This window comes from Tubulanus polymorphus, chromosome 2 (genome assembly GCF_964204645.1).
Source record: "Tubulanus polymorphus chromosome 2, tnTubPoly1.2, whole genome shotgun sequence".
NCBI lineage: Eukaryota > Metazoa > Nemertea > Palaeonemertea > Tubulaniformes > Tubulanidae > Tubulanus > Tubulanus polymorphus.
Genome location: NC_134026.1, coordinates 5,387,675 through 5,407,583, shown reverse-complemented (window position 1 = coordinate 5,407,583; position 19,909 = coordinate 5,387,675). Strand labels below are relative to the sequence as shown.

At 37.2% G+C, this 19,909-nt stretch overlaps 3 protein-coding genes and 1 non-coding gene across 9 annotated transcripts in view; 3 read left to right on the top strand and 1 right to left on the bottom strand.

Annotated features, from left to right (window-relative positions):
• Positions 1-3,011, bottom strand: part of LOC141900731 (AP-3 complex subunit delta-1-like) — a 41,586-nt gene extending 38,575 nt beyond the window's left edge. For both annotated transcript variants that reach the window (XM_074787752.1, XM_074787753.1), the window contains exon 1: positions 2,538-3,011. In XM_074787752.1, coding sequence (XP_074643853.1) covers positions 2,538-2,633 — 96 coding nt within the window. In that variant the 5' untranslated portion in view covers positions 2,634-3,011. The remainder of the gene's footprint in view (positions 1-2,537) is intronic.
• A 383-nt stretch (positions 3,012-3,394) lies between these two features.
• LOC141900717 (SEC14-like protein 2) lies at positions 3,395-9,270 on the top strand. The gene is made up of 11 exons (XM_074787734.1): positions 3,395-3,514; positions 3,783-3,902; positions 4,330-4,486; positions 5,248-5,342; positions 6,038-6,113; positions 6,194-6,274; positions 6,476-6,559; positions 6,656-6,765; positions 7,039-7,181; positions 7,554-7,720; positions 7,898-9,270. Exons 1-11 carry the CDS (start codon positions 3,461-3,463, stop codon positions 8,059-8,061), a joined length of 1,251 nt encoding a protein of 416 aa, XP_074643835.1. The 5' UTR covers positions 3,395-3,460; the 3' UTR covers positions 8,062-9,270.
• Positions 9,271-12,636: 3,366 nt separating this feature from the next.
• Positions 12,637-19,737, top strand: LOC141900716 (retinal-binding protein-like). Of its 5 annotated transcripts, none has more exons than XM_074787728.1 (15): positions 12,637-12,709; positions 13,274-13,494; positions 15,040-15,096; positions 15,180-15,254; positions 15,349-15,421; positions 15,540-15,583; positions 15,700-15,762; positions 15,866-16,054; positions 16,175-16,253; positions 16,520-16,600; positions 16,687-16,770; positions 17,492-17,598; positions 18,226-18,365; positions 18,687-18,835; positions 19,322-19,737. In XM_074787728.1, the coding sequence occupies exons 2-15, from the start codon at positions 13,330-13,332 to the stop codon at positions 19,474-19,476; spliced, it is 1,461 nt and encodes a 486-aa protein (XP_074643829.1). In that variant the 5' UTR covers positions 12,637-12,709; positions 13,274-13,329; the 3' UTR covers positions 19,477-19,737. The 5 variants fall into 5 exon arrangements, with proteins under 5 accessions (XP_074643829.1, XP_074643832.1, XP_074643830.1 ...); XM_074787731.1 differs by lacking the exon at positions 12,637-12,709 and adding an exon at positions 12,763-12,843; XM_074787729.1 differs by lacking the exon at positions 12,637-12,709 and adding an exon at positions 12,893-13,111.
• An 84-nt stretch (positions 19,738-19,821) lies between these two features.
• Positions 19,822-19,892, top strand: Trnag-gcc (transfer RNA glycine (anticodon GCC)). Its single transcript has one exon. It is a non-coding gene; the product is annotated as a tRNA-Gly (tRNA).
• The last annotated feature ends 17 nt before the right edge of the window (positions 19,893-19,909 follow it).

Genomic DNA, 19,909 nt, shown 5'->3' with positions numbered 1-19,909 from the left:
GGCTCCCGCTGCAGCGACGAGCCGCGTATCCAAACACCGATTGCCAGGCCAATTAAGCCAGACGGGCGACGGCGCGGAACAAGTCGACATGATGAACAACATGCCTTTTTTTCAATTGTGATAATTCGCTCACAAACAATCCTTTGATTAGGCCAGTTTTTTTAGGTTTAGACTAGATAAACCGCTTTTGCAGAACAGGCTAGCTGATATATCTCCCTAATCGTATTCGTTTCCACCGAAAATAAGATAAATGTTTTCCCTGACTTGATCTGCTAAGAATCTAATCAATTTACACAGTCAAATGTAAGACATAGACGGAAATTTTTTGATTTTATGTGCAATCTAGCAATTTCAATTTTACAATTTGGATATGACAATAGTACCTCGATAAAATCTAGCTTAAACTGATCCAGATTAAGCGAAGCAGGTTCTACCGTACAAGTATTCAAAGTATTGTGTAATACTGCTATAGAACTTGTTCAAAAATAGGAAATAAATTCAAGTTTGAAAATGCATGTTTTCTGCGAGTTTACTAGTATTGTCAACCTAAGGTAACTTGTCATCCTGGACACAGTGTGAAAAAAGTGACGACTTTTACTTGGCAAATTGAATCGGAATACATAGTAAATAGTGATGACGCATCTTATGACGACTTAATAAGGACACCATGCCCACTGGGTGAAATGCTTGACAATATCAATATTCAATGCCCCCTGGTGAACAAAAAACAGAATGTGCATACGTTTTTGGACACAAAAAAGGCCATCTTGTGTCTGATGGATCCAATTTTTTCATGAGGATGAACTCTAGGAACAGCAATGATCGTCAGCCAGCCATCTTGATTCAGATCTGGCCAATTTTTGGGCAGCAGATGTAGTATCTAGGGTACAAGTATAAACTAAATATCAAGACAATCCACTGGAAGCGTCTTGGAACTTTTTGAAATCGAGACAGAAACTGATTTAATGAGAAGACTTTCAACATAGTTCCGTCGGTGAAAGAAACCAACTGCATGTTTTATCAATTAGGCTATAGCGATTTCTGCCTGGAGCATATAATGAGCCGAACTAACAACAGCTAATATGTCGTCTAGGCGAGGGGAATCAGTCAAAAACTAAAAAATCTAATGATAATGACAGGTCATCGAGTACATAACAAGCGCAGATAACCTAACAACCAGAAAGAAATTCATACTGATTAGTTACCAAGGAAACAGCATTGACTATATTAGTAGGAGGCAATTTATTCTTTTGATAAATTCAAGCGGCAAATAACTAACCGTGAAATTACGGAGATTTCTAGCTGTCTTATCATTAAACAAACTGTGCATGCCACTAAGACAATTATTGTCCGAAAGCGCGAAGATAATTCGCATGAGGTAACAAGATATAATAATGTGGCATATAGCGTCTCATATTCCTGTAATTGTATGTAATTACGGTATATCACAAGCTGACCACGAGTGACAAAAAACCTAAAATAACTGAATTTATGCGAATAGCAGCAGCCCCCTGTGGACATGATAATAACATGGAAAAATGTACAACGCTCAATACTGGATATTATTCGATTTTTGCGTGACTCTGAAGAAAAGTTCCTGAGAAGTCTCAAAGCTAAATAATCGACAAGCTGTAGTCTTTTGGGTTCCACTAACTACCAACACCAAAAACACCTCGTTCAGTTCATACACATGGGTCTGGGTATTAAACTATCTCATCACTTAAAGAGGTGACCAAGGGCTGTTGCAGGGAAAGGAGTAGACAAACCTAAAATGATAGCAGATTTCTTGTTAGCTGCAGCCCTGTGAGTTCCATGAACTACTACCACAATTACCTTAACTACGGCATTACAAATATTATTATTTAGAGTGACCACAACAGTGGTCGTATAGCTATAGCCTAGTTCCTGCGAACTATTATGGTCAGACAATCACTGTTACTGTCCATTACCTTACTCTTAGACCTACCCTTATCCTAACCCATAGGCTTATTCACCCTAGACCTAAACTCTTGATATAACACAATCTAACCCAATACAAATGCTAGTTATTACATACAGACTAAAGCAAAACCATGTACTGTCACTTTCAAAAAGACTGTAGTTTAGGTCTTGTTTCCCCTATGTGGCACACACTAGTATCAATTATACGGATGATTAGGTTATGGAAAGGATTGGGACATAAAGGGATCAACTGCAGTTGCTTCTTATTTTCTCGTCACATAATTAATGTCAGCCATCAACCTGTTTGCCTAGATTATGCACAAACCAGCCAAGTCGCGATGTTGAAAAAACTTGAAAGACTTGATACGTGGCTGAAATACAACTTTCATAACGAATGCCCATCTATAATTGATAGGTACGGTAAGCCTACTGTTAAGGTAAGACTACAGTTTAAATTGTCGTAACCTGTCCACTGTAGCGTGAGACTAGACTAGAAGAGGGACATACCATTAGGAACGTGCCAAAATCGCACTCACCTGGAATTACATAAAATACAAATAAAACAGGCATATCATTGAACAGATCAGATGCCATACCTCGGCTTCCTTGTGATTTCTGATGCCGCGCACCAGATCTTGAAGGTTCTTCTCCAGAACGCGATCGATGGAGCCTTTTACTTTCTTGAGCGCCATGATGACGACCACGGATGCCTGCAGATATCGCGACTATTAATGTTACGCTTTAAAACAGCGTTCTTACTTTCCAAACCGATACGTGACAAATATAGGACTACAGGGTAATACGACAGTTGGTGACAGGGGGGCCAGAACGGAATGTCAATAGCTCGGGAAAATGGATTTCTTCAACCCGGAAATAAAACCAGGAAGTGATTATCGGCCTCTATTTACCCCGTCCCTCGATTGTTTACGGCGAAATATACGGATTGCTCTAGAAGTAGGGTCTATCGTTCACTCGTACACGAATTCTACTCGCTAATTTCGGGGAGTGAGTGACATATTTCGAGGGCGGCGGCGATTAATCATTAATTCATCCCGTGATCAACAGCGCGATGGCCGACATGTAGGATCAGTTCTCGAGTCTCCGGCGGGATGCGGGTGGCGACTGATCACATGCCAGAGGCTCATTTGACAAAACAATTCGGATGAATCGACGGTAGCGACTCGTCTCAGGTGTAACGCTGGAGGTGAATAAAATCGAAATGAATTTTTTAAAATCATCCTTAATCTTTTTAAGATTTATTCCTGGTTATTTTGTATCATTCCTGGTTATTTTGTATCATATGCAATTGAATTGGTATTTATTCTCTTTTTAAAGCCATTTGTGGCTTCCAACGTTTCCTTCGTAAATTTATTCAGATCAACGTTTTGAATGACGTAGACTCGTTGTCCGCTGTCGTCCAAATCGCAGAGTCTTTAGTATTAATTTGACAGCTCACCGAAGTGAAGAAGAGGAGGGTCTTCTCGTCGTTCTTAATTGTTCTAGTCCCGTTCAATACAAGATGTCTGGGAGAGTTGGGAACCTTAATCAGAAACAGGAGCAAATCCTGGAAAAGGTTCGTTTATAATCTTTACTTTATTTTGTGTTGTATTGTAGTCTCTAGACTCTAGGCTAGAAGAAAGATCAAGAAAAGAGTAAGAACTTGAAGATGATCCAAATCCAGACCCATCCCAGGCCTTCTATTTTCAACCCACCCCCTTTTGAAAATCCTGGATATGCCTCTGCACATTCTGCTTAACCGTTGTTTCATCAATACAAATTGTATGATCAGTTATTTCTGAAATATCGTAATTTTAGACCTGGTATTTTTTTTTTAAATTCAGTTTCGCGAAGATGTGAAGGACATTTTACGCGAAGACCAGATACGAGACGATCATTTCTTACTGAAATGGCTCAGAGCGAGAGATTTCGATCTTAAGAAGTCAGAGAAAATGATAAGACATGTAAGTATCTTCCCTGCAGCCTCCTGATGAAATGATTGGTAAAACTAGTGAAGCCTTATCATGTGGTGAAATGATTTTCAAAATGATTTGTAAGATGATATTAGAATCTTCACTGCTAGTTTTATTTCGGTCAGCCTTCAAAATTTGATGGGCTTCAAGCAAACTACGCGATTCATGAATCTCATTGTGAAACAAAACCATTGACAGGTTACTAAAAGCCTACTTCCCTGATACCTTCTGATCAACCTAGTTTGCAAACTGCTAGGCCTATAGGGTTGGTAAATAACTTTAAAGATGATTAATACCTTTCCCTTTCACACGATAAGCAAAAAATCTCACATTTTTTCAAAAGAACTGGTGGCTCTTAGCTGCTTGAACCTTTTCGGTTAAACGTTTTTATTCTGAATTGTCTCTTTCATTTCATCAGAGTATGGAGTGGAGACGGCAAATTGGAGCTGATACTATCTTAGACGATTATCAAATACCAGAAGTTATACAGAAATATTACACCGGTGGAATGTGTGGATTTGATAATGAAGGATGTCCAGTGTGGATTGATCCCTTTGGACATATTGATCTTAAAGGTAGGTCTAACGCATTTAACCTTGAATTATTTATTTTAATTTGATGTAATTGTATTGATCAAAACTAGTGTCCTTATCCTCTCTGCCTAATCGTCAATTATTGAAGACTCTGTCTCTTTTTAACGGAAAATCTTGAAGATGCTTTGATGAATTTTCTTGATTGTTTTATATATGTATGTATCACCCTTGGGCTCTTCATTAAATTAGATCGGATTGATCAGATACAAGATGGCCATCCTGTGGACTGTTTAGTACCCAAAAGTGTCATTTTTTGGCCTGATTTCAGAGATCTGTAGCTTTTCCTAAGGGTTCGTCACTTTTCATTGACATTCATGATGGGTTGACTTTGGAAAGGGATCGTCAGCATATCAAACAAGTTTTTTGATCAGTCATTTTTGAAGCTCATTGATTACTGTATTTGTTCATCAGGGGGTGTTGGTTTGTTAAAATTGTCAAGATTTCAGCTAGTGGGTATGGTGTCTTCAGACCCCTAGTTTACTTTGAATAAGAATACATGTCTTTTCTCTTACTCAAGTAAATTGCTTTTACCTACTGCTGATTTTTGTATTTCAGTGGTGTCTTCTTGAGTTTCGACGTATCCCCTCAGTTCATTTTTTAATTCTTTGAGATTCGACGGCCCAGGGCATTTTTATTGATACAGGTTGAAAATAGAAATTCCATGAAGGAAGCGCTGATTCCTTCGGCAGAGAGGAAAAGAGCAGTTTTCTATTCAGTACACTGGGCTTCACACTGCTTTTCAGGTTTATGCTATTCGGCAAGAAAGATAGATATTATCAAGAGCAAAGTGCATGTTATTGAAACGCTACTGGTCGTAATGAATGAACAAACTGAAAAGGTGGGTGTTTACAAAAAATACCATATGTTGCCCACTGATCAACGCGTGCATCACAGGTGTTTGAGGCATTCTAATCTTCGGATATTTGTCACACAAACAAATGTATTTCAATTCCTTCGTGGCATTCGGTCTTCGTCTCGTCTTCTAACATAAATACATAAATAACACACGGTACTTATAACATTCAATGCATTTGTGAATAAACGAATTTGTGTTTACATAAACTTTTACTTCTAAAAAATAGAAATATTCTTTCGCTTCATATCCTGTTCTGAAAACAACCATCTTGATGCAGGATAGAACGATAACCACACTCGAACGTGGTGAACGGATAATAAGATAAAAACCCACTATTTACAGATTAAAAGAATTTAAGACCAAGAATTTATTTATTCAATCTAAAATATATAGGCCTATAAGACACAACGTTTCGATCTCCCCCTAGACGATGATCTCTAGGGTGAGATCGAAACGTCGTGTCTTATATTTATTTTAGATTGAATAAATAAATTCTTGTTTTTAAATTCTTTTAATCTGTAAATAGTGGGTTTTTATCTTATCATCTTGATGCAGTTTTGTACTTTTCTATAGCAAGCTATAACGTTACAGAAGAGTTAGTTCTCTATTCATCTTGCCCTGTTCTAGTCAAAACTTGAAAAAGTCTTGTAGTATTTTCGACTTTTCGGATTTTTTAGCTTGGAAAGAAGATTGATCAAATTGTATTGATATTTGACATTGATCAGTTTGGCATGAAGCATCTTTGGAAACCAGGTACCCACAGGTTTCAATTTCGATACAGCCTCTTTCCTTACTAGTTCAATAAGTTACATCTCAAATTGTTTATATTTAAGGTGTCGATGTTTTCAATGAGTTGATCACTATGTTTGAAGATCATTATCCAGAAACACTGAAAGTTTCTTACTGTATAAATTGTAAGTTGAATATTTGAACAACTTTCCAAAAATGAAATTTTTCAAATTTTCATGAATTGGATGAATTATTGTCTAGCAATGTAGGTGTGACCTGTGGCTAAATGGTCACATCATCCTCCGATGACCCAGTTGGTATGTCATCTATGTTGCTCTTGACGTTTAGTTGTTGCAGTCATTGGATTTTTTTCTATTCAATTTCAGCACCGAGCATATTTCCTGTTGCGTACAAGCTAGTCAGACCATTCCTCAGTGACAACACGGCGAAAAAAATCAGAGTTTACGGAAGTAACTAAAACTAAGCACCTAATTATCTAATTACCCAATGAGAAAACAACATTAGAAAGTTGTTAAGATTTTTTTTTTTCAAATTTTTTTCTGAAGGAAAAGGATGGAAGGAATGTTTATTGAATGAAATCGATGCTGAAGAATTACCAGTTTTTTGGGGCGGTACACAAGTCGATGAAGATGGGAACCCTAAATGTACAAATAAGGTGTGTAAGATTGAGTACCATCAAGGGCGGATTTAGGGGGTGGTCTCTTGGGTCCAGACCCCTGCCTTTACACTGAGGTTACCATTTTTATGAAAACAGAGATAATAAAAACCTGCAAATTTGACACTCGTCCTCTTGAAAATTGCATCTTTTCGGGTTCATTTCTTCAAAAAAAGCAAATACTAAGGGAAGGCTGCTCTTACAGTTAACAATTGATTATTAGTTATTCATTCGATATTTCGATAAAGGTGTTTGTAAATTTGTTAATTTTAGATATGTTTCGGTGGTGAGGTACCGAAGTCTTACTATTTGCACGATCGTCTGCAAGTTAACGACGGTTTAACGACTGTAACCGTGAACAGAAACGCAACGTTACAAATTGAATGCAATGTAATCGAACCAAACAGCGCAATCAGGTATAGGCCTACCTATCCATTGATATATGATAACAAAAAAGATTCTTCGAAATTATCTCCGAAAATGTATATTGGCATCCTCGCTTGCCAGGACAGGTTGCCACCCAGCAGCCACCAGTCGCCAGTCTATGTATTAAGCCAATCAGCTGCATTGTTTTTCACTGGCAAAACAACGCATCTGATTGGTTAGATGTATATACTGGTCACCGCTGAGCGGCAACTTGTCCGCCCAAGTAATCAGTCAGTCAGGACTACTAGACTAATGTAGGAACTGCAGCCAGGGTTTGTATTTGCATGCGCTTCGGCAGGAGGCAATCACACCCTGGCATGAGGATGATATGTTAATGACAAATTTATATTGGTTTTTGATAGATGGCACTTCTTCACCGACGAGAACGATATACGCTATGGGTTGATATTGTTGAGTAGAACTGATAAAGAAGATATCAAGGGCATTCGACCATTGATCCCCTTTCAGAGGGTGAACAGTCATCTCGTACCTGAGGATGGAATGGTTTACTGTAAAATTCCTGGCATTTGTAAGTATATTTCTTTCTGGATGCTATTTAGAATATAACAAATTAAGATATTATTATACAGGTTTTTGTCTACCTTATTTCATTAGATATTTAGTAGAATTTGAGTTTTCCGATTGATTGAAACGTACTTTATTGTTGATAAGTGAAATATTGTGAGATTCATTTATTAATTTTCAGATGGTTTTTGCTTTGACAATTCATACAGCTGGTTGCGTAACAAGAAACTGCACTATTCAATCGAGGTTCTGCTTCCAGATTCTATGTCAAATTGTTCTTCCGAATTGAGTCTTTCGAACCACGGTACCGGTAATGCTCCTGAAGAAATGGACTCTTTGTTATAATTGTCGAGCTTACCATTTAATCATCTGGCTCAACAAGGAGATGGTTGTAGAGAGACTCGGCCACCTGAGTTCAAATGAAAAGAAGAATATTGCTAATTAAAGATCCTAGCTTGCACTTTTTTGTCTCGTAAAAAAATCTAGTCATATCAATTTGAAATATACCAGTACAACAAATCTACTTACTTTAAAAGTTTACAACTACTGTATTTAACAGTCTTGTCTCCATAAGACTTTCCCTAAGAATCCCATGGTAACAACCTTTGGGTCGAAAAGTGTAGCTGATATGAGCTAATTTCATATTTTGATGAAAGGACTTATCTAGAAGGACTGTTAAGATGAGGTTCCCGCATATTTGCATATGGTCAAAATTTAAAGTAATAATTAATGGTATGAATTGTGTTTACCACAATATCTACAATGCAATGTAATTTAAAGTGGTTGTTATTATTCTAAACGTTATGAATAAGTAAGTGTTTATGTACATGTTATAAGTAGTTAGTTGAAGGATTGATTGATATTTGGCAGCCTTCAAATTGTGGAATACTGCATTTTGGATGATATACATAATACTCATTTTAAAATGATCGCTAGTTTTATTGTACATGTCTATATGAGTCGCGGAGATTCCACAATCAAAATGAAATGAAATTATTCATAGCCTCAGTTTCCAAAGACGAGTCGCTGTCTCTATATAATAAAGTGAGTTTTTCTTCAATTGAAAAAAGGTATTTCAATTGAAGTAAAAGTCACAGTTAGAAGAAAAACTAACTTTTCAAATCAAACACTATGAGTAATTTTTTCAAAACCAATTTGTGCCGCACTTTGAATTCAAAATGTAATAAAATCGATTTTGTTCGGAAAATGGCTGGTAGTATTTGAGTCGAAGTAGTTCGATACTCTTCTAATAGGTTTTACCTTCTATCGTGGGTTTTTCTTGACAGCTATTCGTCTTTTTCGTAAGAATCATTTTCAAAAGTATAAGGATAAGATTCTGATACCGGTAACTCATCTCGTATTGATTGTTGTATTTCATTGAACGATGCATAGACTTATTCCGGTGTTGTCGTGTTGACCCTAGTTATAACTATAAACTCTCTCTATCTCTCTGTCTCTCTCTCTCTCTCTCTCTGTGCATATTTATATACTCGGTAGATTTTTTTATTTGATAACATTTTTTGTTTTTTTAACCTTCGGAATGTAGATACAAGTGTGCTGTTTTTTATTTTATTTTTATTTATTGTAGGATGCTAATAAAGGTTATTTCAGGTGCAATCTAAAAGAATATCCGCTTGACTGGTAGTGAAAGTGTAAGATGCTGGTATGCCATCTACTGGTATCGTACCATAGTATCATTAGGAGGGACAATTTTATGGTCCATCTTTCTAGATTTTTAAAATGAATTAGCAATAGCTTTGCGTCGTTATTTGCTTATTGTGTTCCTGAATGTCTCCATAATAATCTCATACAAGCAATCACAAATTTTCGGTTAGAATATTTTTAGTTACATTTACTCGCATGCAATATAGACTTAAAGTGACGCTTTGTGCAAGTTGACGTGTCTACTTTTAGGGATATACTGTTAAAGTACGTGTCACGTTGGTAGACACCGTAAGGTATAGCCGTAAACTTAAATGTAATATGAAAAATAGATAGAAAATATAAGGAAATATCGAATAATCTTCTTAGTGATAGATCATATGTACGGTAGTCATGTAGATGACACGATATTGAATTCAATGAGATTATTATATCAGATTTTAGATTGTGCAGCTAGAATAAACATTAATAGGCCTATGAGATATAGATGTGACAGCAATCAGTAATCAGTAATGCATATAGATGGAATAGTATAAAGATATACTACATGTATTGTAATTAATCAAGAATTTATCATCCGGTCATAAGTATATGAATGAAATGTTCTATTTTCTTGGGTCTGTTTCTAACTGTCGTATGATGGTCTTATAATAAGCGTAGTGGTAAAGGTAGTAGTTGTGAGATTGAGCGTACAATGAAATCTCTAAATTTTAAGATAATGTTAGATACAATGAAGAGTGTATAAGTTGAATTCTCGAGTTGCTCGGATTTTTTGAAAGTGTTTCCGATATTGACCGTTATCCAAGTTGGATGTTACATACTCTTCATGAAGTGTTAGATATGTTTTTGGACCTTTTATGAAAAGATTATTCATAATTGAGGAAGGAGAATTGATCGCGCAGGTACGGTTAGAATTTAGATGATCCGTGTATGAGATTACGATCGCTAGAAACCGTCTCTGTCTAAACGTTCCTGGCTCTGAACGTTTTGCGATACGAATTTGTTCAGACAACATCGATTGTATTTTGCTCAGATAAATCTATTCAGTTCGGCCAGACGATGCAGACGTGTAGTCTTACCTCGGAGTTATCATGATTACTCCAAGGTCTTAAGCCTAGCGCACATCGACACTGCGATTGGAGACAACTAGTTGCCAGGCAGTTTTCGGCGCATGAGAGCAACTGGCTGGATACAATCAGTTGCTCGAATTTGTCGATGTGAGCGACCTTACGACTGGTTAGCGTCCATCTATCTCCAGTTCCAACCCAGTTGCTCATGTTCTACTTTTGAGCAACTAGTTGTACTCAGTTGCTCTCATATCCATCGATGTGAGCGCTCCATAATCAACAACACATGGTTGTAACTGACTAAAACAAAGCTATTTGTCACGTGAGTTGTGATGCCATCAAGAATATTTGCTAAACCACATCTCAGTTGCTGTCGATGTGTGCGCTATGGACCTAGCGACCGGCATGAGCCACGCAGTTGCTGGTTTTTACTAAATTTTCGATGTGCGTGGGGTAGTCGCTCACTAGCAACTAGTTGTCTCCAGTCGCTTTGTCGATGTGCGCTAGGCTTTACATTAGAACTAGATGCTAGAATATTTTCTATAGCGTGTTTTAGAGTCTTCATCTGATCCATCATATTAGACATGTAGAAATGTTGATCATGTTTATCAAAGCAATGAATTATTCCATACACTGTTAAACATTCCTTACAAAATATTTTATGATATTTTTGGATTATTCCTTATAAGCCTTCCCTAGATAGATATGTTGCAATCAGAGGACCACGTAACCGCATTATTTTTTTGCTGACTGACGTTGGTCTTGTATTTTGTGTACGTACATACTCAAAACTGCCGACATTTGTTGAAAATCCGCTGCGTTGTGATGAGTTTGTGATGAGTTAGTCGATTGTATCGATGGAATAGTCAGGGGGATCTATCATGAATGAGTTTATCAGTGCCTTGTATTTGTCTTATTGTGATTTTCAGATCTTCAGATGCTGAACTATTTGCACTGTTCAAAAGATCTGATATTAGCAGTTAACCCCCTGAATGTGTGAAAACTGATGTTTTCAACCCCATTTTTGTTTCCATTACTGTGAGGCGAAGTGTCTCGGACACGTTGGACAAATTATTTTCCCCAAATATGCGTTGGTCAATCATGGACTAGGTCTCATACTGACCCTTCTGGTAAAATATAGGCAACAAATAACTAAACTAGGATCTCGACCACCATTTTTAGAGTGCAGTCTCTCGTGGGTGCATTTATTTGTGGCTAACAAGAAATTCCAAAATCTAGTGAATATAGTGTATATTGGTATTTTACTGGCAGACCAGTAGAACCACTCGTCCATGACGTGTTACCAATCCATGATAGTTATTGGATTCTGTTTTGTTGTTGCCGTATATATTCTATAAAATGCTGTTACAAAAATGTTCGGCGTCATTTTGATGATTTATTGGTGGAAAGGAAAAAAGCAAACTGAAGGATTTGTCATTCCAGGCGTTATTGTTTGCTGGGTATGAGGCAGATGAATATAGATAGAGCGTACATACCCTGCCTGGACAACACTGAAACGATCTGAGGCGTTAAAATGCCAGAATTGATCTGCTAAACTATGGGTGGGGTATTGTGTTTTTTTGGCACCCTTATATTAGATGACGTGTGGACCATAAGAAATATAGGATTCTAGATGAAAAGAAATGTTATAGAGACTCATTGTTTATGAACTATATTATACGTTTAAAGTATATTGTTGTTGTCTTGTGCGATGCATTATGGAATAAATAAAGATTAGCGTTTAGTTGAATTTGAATAGTTTGATACAATTCGTCTGTTTCATTTTGTTCCAAAAATTATTATTCTCGATTGCCTCTTACATCACAAGGTTTTCTCAGTACGGGTTTGATGCGATGGTTTCAGGAATCGTTGCTGTACTGATCTTTTCACGAGGATGCTGTGCCAAACTATCCACAGAATGACCGAGGTCTTGCCACGAAGTCCACCCTTTAAAAAACAGGAGCGTACTACTTTTTATCCATTCAAATTTGACCTGAATGCTGAGTTCCTAGTTCCAAAATATCCAATCTGCGAAAATCCTCTCAGGCCTGATGGTACCCAAGGATTTCTAGGAAAAACGCGTATCCTTTTTGTGCGTATATGAATAACAACGCCTGCGCTAATATATATGTCAATTACCATCAACGATGGAATATTTCCGCTTTTCATTATTGTGTGTATATGAAGGGTACTTGCTCAGTCATAGCTAGCACATCAAGTGCAAGTATTAATCAATCTATAGTGATAGGGCGAACAAGTGACAGGTAAGTCCTTTGAAAATATCACCCATGCTGTTCCACGTAGCCGAGGATTCATTCATTACAGTACTACGTATATCGATTCATAGATTTAGTCATTACGCTTTTATTATGATTGGAATATAAGGATTAAAGGCGTGGTAAAGGGGAGCGATAGATTGGATTTCTCAATCAACTCAGACATTACTTCCATCGTTTCTTCAATACATATCCTTATCGATAACTGATTTCAACATACATATGTAACGTACATAACGTACTACAGGGCATTTAAGATTTGTATAAATAGACTTGTACAATCTTATCTCTAACCTAGCACAGTGTAAAACCATATGAAATTATACCGTCTAATTCTTTACGATATTACTGAAAAAAATATACGAATTAGTTGCTTTTTTAAGATGATACGTAAGTTTAAAGGATAGTAAAAGACCAAGTATACAATTGAGAGACTGGCTTCCGTATTCAATTTTCACGTTTCTGCTTTTCACTTTCCACACCAAAGGACCGTAACAACCTCGTGATTTTATAATGGATGAACGTATATATAATTAATCATTACATCCTTAGTGATCGTGACGAAAGGAAACTGTATCCATCTACATTGATTGACACGACGACGCGACATGACGGACTCAGTCGCAGATGATAACATGGAAAACATGTCTCGGCTAAATGAAACTACATCATCCCCTCCACCATCGGAGACCGGGACTGGTTTTTGGTCGTCCATTCTGCGCAGGATATTTCACATGAAAAGAGTTGAAGAGGGTCCTGGAACAATAATGGAGGTAAAGTATGGTTTTCAGAGAAAATAATTTTCATTTCTAAGAATTCAAGCCTCCACTGTCAAGTTTTAAAACTTTCGCATCGACTATAGGAATATTAAGTAATTTGCAGATATATCTCATATATGGATCTTAAATCTTTGACATTGAATTTCTTTGATCAATGTTTTTAATTCAGTTACTTTTGTAACTTGTTTTTTTTTCTGACGATTTGAATTATTTACATGACTAATTGATTAATGAATGGAAAAACGGTCCTTTTGGTCGTTTGCAGATTATGCAGAGATTGTTTATAACATTTATCTGTATTCCTGGTGTTTTTCGGAAACAATTTCATGTAACCCTGATAAGCGCATAAGTATAGAAAATGTTTTCTTGAATTGCCGAAATGTTTGTCCACCTAGACGGCCATAGATCCATAGTATGAATTATGTTCATGGCACTGACGCATGTATGTAATGGATAGAAAAAATGCAACACACTGATCCGTCATTTTTCGTCGATGGTTGACAGCAAGCCGTCCTGAAAACCAACCGCTAAAACGTTGTGATTTCATTACAATAGATTTTATCGCATAATCATTTATTGGGGACTTCTCCATTTACCTGACTTCATAAGCGCATGTGTATTGCGGTGATAGAGCGCGCTGCCTTGTGACTATTGTGACGATAGTTTTGCATACGAACTGGTCTCTTAAAATAAACAACCTCGATTATACGCATGGACATGTACGGCTTCCTTACATAAAGTAGGCCTACTGTTATATCTCAGTTTTCTTAGACTTTCTCGACCTGGTAAATTGGGGTAAGTTGGGGATCTTCGAAATATTTTCTTTGATGCCATTAAATTGGTCAGTCAATTATATTCCGCGACAGTATTAAATGTTTGTTCAATATCGCAGAATTCACAAGCAATTATTATTTAATTTAAAGAAGTTCTATTTTTGTTTTTCCTTGTTTTTCTCCTGAAAATATCCATTTGCGTCAGTTTCTATTAAGATCATGATTTTTGGTCTCTAGAAACGTTGGTATATGTCATATATATATAATTAGTTTTTCAATTGAATCTATGTGCGGAACCATAAAATAAAGAATTCAGTGACTTGAATCATATAAAGCGTGTATGTAAAACTAGGACATGAACATTATATCATAGAAACAGGCTTTATATTAAGGTAGATTTTCGTAACGGATATTTCTGAGGAATAAATGATGAAAACGTAAATTAGGTAATTAGATATACTTATAACCCCAGTTTCTCGAGGTCGTGAGCTTAGCACCGATCATTAGAAGACTTGGTCTGGACTAAATTCAATATCTAATGCGTATGAATTATGTAATTTTTTTGTGAATATATCAACGAACGCCACGCCATATTCCGTTATTATATTTCTCTCACTTACATTTTTGCAATGCACGTAATGGATGCAAAGGCAATTATTGTTATCTTGTAAATTTGTTGCTTTCGTCGGGGTAATTTGAGACATATACCGAAAAATGTAATGGGGTAACTGCACTATAGAAATGTTATTTTTTTCTATCATCGAAGGCAAACCGCAGGACAACAGAGACGAAACATAAAAAATCAAGCAAAATGAGGAAATCAGTAAGTATAATATACATATGCAAATTCTATTTCTCCTACTTCAACTCCTGGAAGTTATGTGTAACTTGGGATGATATTTTCAGTACAAGCTGCCAACACTCGAAGAATCGATGGCAAATGCCTCGAAAAGCGACAAAGAAGCTTTCGCGCTCAAACAGGTAATGATTTATCATTAATCTACGGCAAATCTCCCATCTCCGATCGCCATCAGTCATCTACGTATTCTATATGAAATATATCTTTTGCGTTTAGTTTAAAGACAATGTCAAGGACGTTTTAGATAGAGATAAATATGACGACTATGAACTAAGAAAGTGGTTGATAGGTAAGTGATCCGTTTTTATGGTAGGCGAGAAATATTCTAACCATCTACATATTATTCTCTTATATCGTTCTAATATTCCTAAAGTCCGTTATCGCATTCGTTGTTTTTTTTTTTTCAGCCCGTAGCTGGGATGTAAAGAAAGCGAGTGAAATGTTCAGAGATGTAAGAACGATCACATTTAAGAAACGGCCTGTAATCACCTGGTCGCCACAAATGGCTAAAACTTATCAGTAATTATGAAAATGATATCTGTTAGATGTTAGTTCATTTGATTTCAGAGTTTGAAATTTCGGAAGCGAATAGGAGCCGATACTATTCTGCAGGACTATACAATACCAGAGGTAAAATAACACTGCAAATTCACTGCATCCAAAATCTCGCCCCAAAAATTCTGCTTAGCAAAATTAGTGCCGGATCGGTAAAAACGTCTTTTTTGTTGTGCAGGTTATAAAGAAGTATATGCCCGGTGGACTGGTCGGCCACGACAAAGACGGATCTCCGCTGAAAATAGAACTTTACGGTACTATAGACATGAAAGGCATCATGTATTCAGCAAAAACGGTCGACCTCGAAAAATCTAAAGTCTTCATGTGTGAAGAAATCGTCGCTGATTGGAAAAGACAAAGCGAAAAGGTTCGAAAAAAATTCTCTGAATGACTTGAATATTGAATGTATTTCAACTATGTTAGACAATGTAAGAATCTTAGAACCCCCAGATAACACGGATATAGATTGCGTTTTTTATTCCAACAGTTGGGTAAACGTGTAGATGGTTTGACTGTTATATTTGATATGGCCGATGTCGGAGCTACCACACATTTATGGCGACCAGGTATCAGCGGAACTAATTTATTCTAGTATCAGATTTCGAGTTTTCCTGTCAACGAAATAATCAGCTTTTATCAGAAATGATAGAAAAACTTGCTTAGACCCTATATACCATGGGCCGGTTTTATAAACTGGTATTAACTTAAGCACGGGGGTTGACTCAGTTCATTTTCAATTGAGTTAACCTCCGGGTTAATACCAGTTTATAAAACCAGCCCCATGTGACTATCTTTGATTTAATGGGTGTCAAACGTTCTTTCGTTTTGAAAGGAATTCAGATGTATCTACGTTTAGTCAAAATATTAGAAGACAATTACCCGGAAATGATGAAAAATATGTTCGTCATAAACAGTAAGTGATTATCTAGAAGATTACGACATTATTCGTACAGGGGTGATGATTGAATTGATGTATGTGTCTGTTATTTCTTGTTTAAGCTCCAAGAATATTCCCTATTCTATACAAACTAAGCCGTCCTTTAGTCACGGAAGAAATGCGAAAAAAGATTCACGTTCTAGGAGGTAAAAGCATCGAGCATTTTCCATAAAGCGAATATCCTATCATATATCTATCCCTACCATCACAGCTTCGTAATACCGAGTTGGCCAATACTAGTTTGCAACTTTTGTAAAAATATACTACTGAGTTTGGCGGGCGTAGGTCGGCCTTGCGACGGCTTGCGACTCATTGCGACGCGACTCACTGCGACCGCCAGCGACGATCGCGTCGCAACGACTCACCGACCTGCGCTACCTTGCGACTGCCAGCGACGGGTTGCGACTGCCAGCGACGCCAGTCGCAATGAGTCGCACATGTTCTACTTTCTGCGACGCGACGCGATCGTCGCAACCGACCTGCGTGCTATTGCGACTGGCAGCAACTAGTCGCACACAGTCGCTGACAACCGCATCGCAACCGACTTGCGCGGCCACTTGTGACGCAACGCGACGATCGCGTCGCGTCGCAAGGCCGACCTACGCCCGACTTAACGATAATATAATGGGCGACTCGTATATTATATTCATAGAAAAAAAAGAATCATACAATAAACACTACTTGAATTATCTTAACATTAGGCTTAAATTGGTTGCGTTACAGGTTTTATACTCAAATTCCGAAATAGCATTAACTCTTAAGACCTTGCAGACGAGAGCATCCCACATGTTATTTCAAAATATCTTATCACATTATGAAGTAGTATTACGATTTATGAATGAATTTCTAATCAATCTATTCTTGTAGCCGACTATTTGCCAACATTGCTGAACTATATTGATCCCGAAAATTTACCGGTAGCTTATGGTGGCACACAAACCGATCCTGATGGAAATCCACTATGTAGAATGAAGGTTAGCATTGAAATGATTTCTCGATATCAACACCCCAGCAGGGATTCGACGTCCAGAAGACGGAAGCAAAACGATACAGAATGTGACCAAAAGTGACGTTCAAGTCGAAAAGTAAAAAATTGACATCATGAAAACGTCATATTCCGACCAAATATTCGTCATTTTCGACTAAAATCCAACAAAGCCAAAACGATCCAACCGTCTGGAAAATAGGGACTCAAATAGAGGAATATGAACAGAATAAAAGTAACCCACAACTTTTACACGCCATGGGCTGATCCAAAGGGAGAGATGCGCACGTGCCAAGTGTCCCTGACATTTTATGGGATTATAATCAATCTGATATCTGATGAATGAGTAATTTCTCTGTAATTCTAAAAACGGTCGGGTTGAAGTTTTTCTGTTGAGTTCTTTTCTCGGAGTCCACTTGTAATTATATGATATGGGATGATAATTTTGGGATGCACCCCTACCTATATCAGACCCTAGATTTGCCCCCGCAAGCTTAAAAATTCATACGATTAATTGAAAGGATATCGATAACCTATAGTGATTGAAAGCAAATACGAAGGTTTTGTCGGTTATGCCTTGATCCGAGAGGGTAAAATTGTCCATTTTGTCTCGTAGATTTGTCAGGGAGGCAAAGTTCCAGACTCTTATTTCCTCAAGGATAAAATATCTACTAAGGATATGACGTGCGTGAATGTTGAGGCCGGAAGCAAACACGACGTGGAAACAATTATCGAGAATAAGGACAGCATTCTCAGGTACGGCGTGTGCCTTCGCGGGTTTTCCGTCTTCACAAATTTACGTATATACCATGTATGAATTTGTAGGTTAATTTAAGTTGATCATTCGCCGGATTTTCAATAACTTTCTGCATCTACCCACAACATTCCCGGTGATCTAATACATCAATAAAAACTGATTCGGGCATGGAATCAATCACTAATCATCTACCGATTAAACGGTGTCAATCAGTTGTACAATCTTGAGCTTTCGTGAAATTTCAGAAATGACTAAGCCTAGCTATTTACATGTATATATTTCAAATTTGCTTCAACTAATTTGCTTTCGTTTTAAATTAGGTGGGATTTTAAAACCGAAAAAAACGATATCGATTTCGGTGTATATTATAAGAATGGCGACGAGTTGGAAGAAATCCTGCCTATGGAAAGAGTAAATAGTCACACTGTGCCCGAGAATGGCAGTGTGAACTGCGACAAAGCTGGAACATGTGAGTAACTCATCGGTTGTTAGTTCCTGATCTCACAACCAGGATCAGTTTGTGTTAAGTTATTTTTTATCTGTTAAAAAATAACACAGTACTTCCTGGAAAACTTCTTAAACATAAGGAGTTTTTAATCACTAGGGGAAGCGGGGACAAATGGGAGGGAGGAGGGGAAAATAAAATAAGGAAAAGAAAATTATGATGAATTTGATGGGAGAACTGTTTGCAAATTACACGACGCTGAACATCAAGATGAACGAGAAACTTGATTGAAAATCAAAACGGACAGAAAAAATCTGTTTTATTATATTGAAAAATTGTGATGATAATACGGAGAACTAAAACAAAGTAGAATTTTTTTTAAATTTGATGAATGTTTGCAGAATTCTGGGAGGCGGACCTGCGTACTCCAAGTAATTAAAAAAGGGTTAATCAGTTAATCAATCAACATAGATAGAGTATATATTGTGTCGTATATATCTATTTGTATAGACGTGGTGGTTTTTGATAATACATTCAGCTGGTTCCACGGCAAGACGGTTTATTACACAGTTGAGGTAATCGCCTCCGACGATTCGCTCAACAACGAACTGGATGAAATAGCCATGAAGGGAACCTGGGAAGATATCAAAAAAGACATCGAATAAAACGATCTTTCAGCTCTTCACAAACCGATAATCGGCGAATGATGCAAATATGAAATGTATTAATTTATTAGATTTTAGAGATGTTTCTTAAAATTCTCATTAAACAATGTGTATTGATAATACTTTGCTTTATCTTAAAGTATTATTATATATGTTCACGTTTACAAAAGTGGTACCAGTAGAGCTTGTTGAGGTTTTTGAAAGGATATTAGCAGATGATGTAATAAAGATTAGAAAACAATAAAGGAAATTTCCAACACTTGTGCCACGACAGATGGTCTTATTTCTTTTTGGGTTAGGATTTCGAGTATACACAAGTATGGTATTTCAGGTTATGTATGTGAAGCATCGGTGGTTCAGTGGTAGAATTCTCGCCTGCCACGCGGGGGGCCCGGGTTCGATTCCCGGCCGATGCATGTTATTTTCTTCCGAC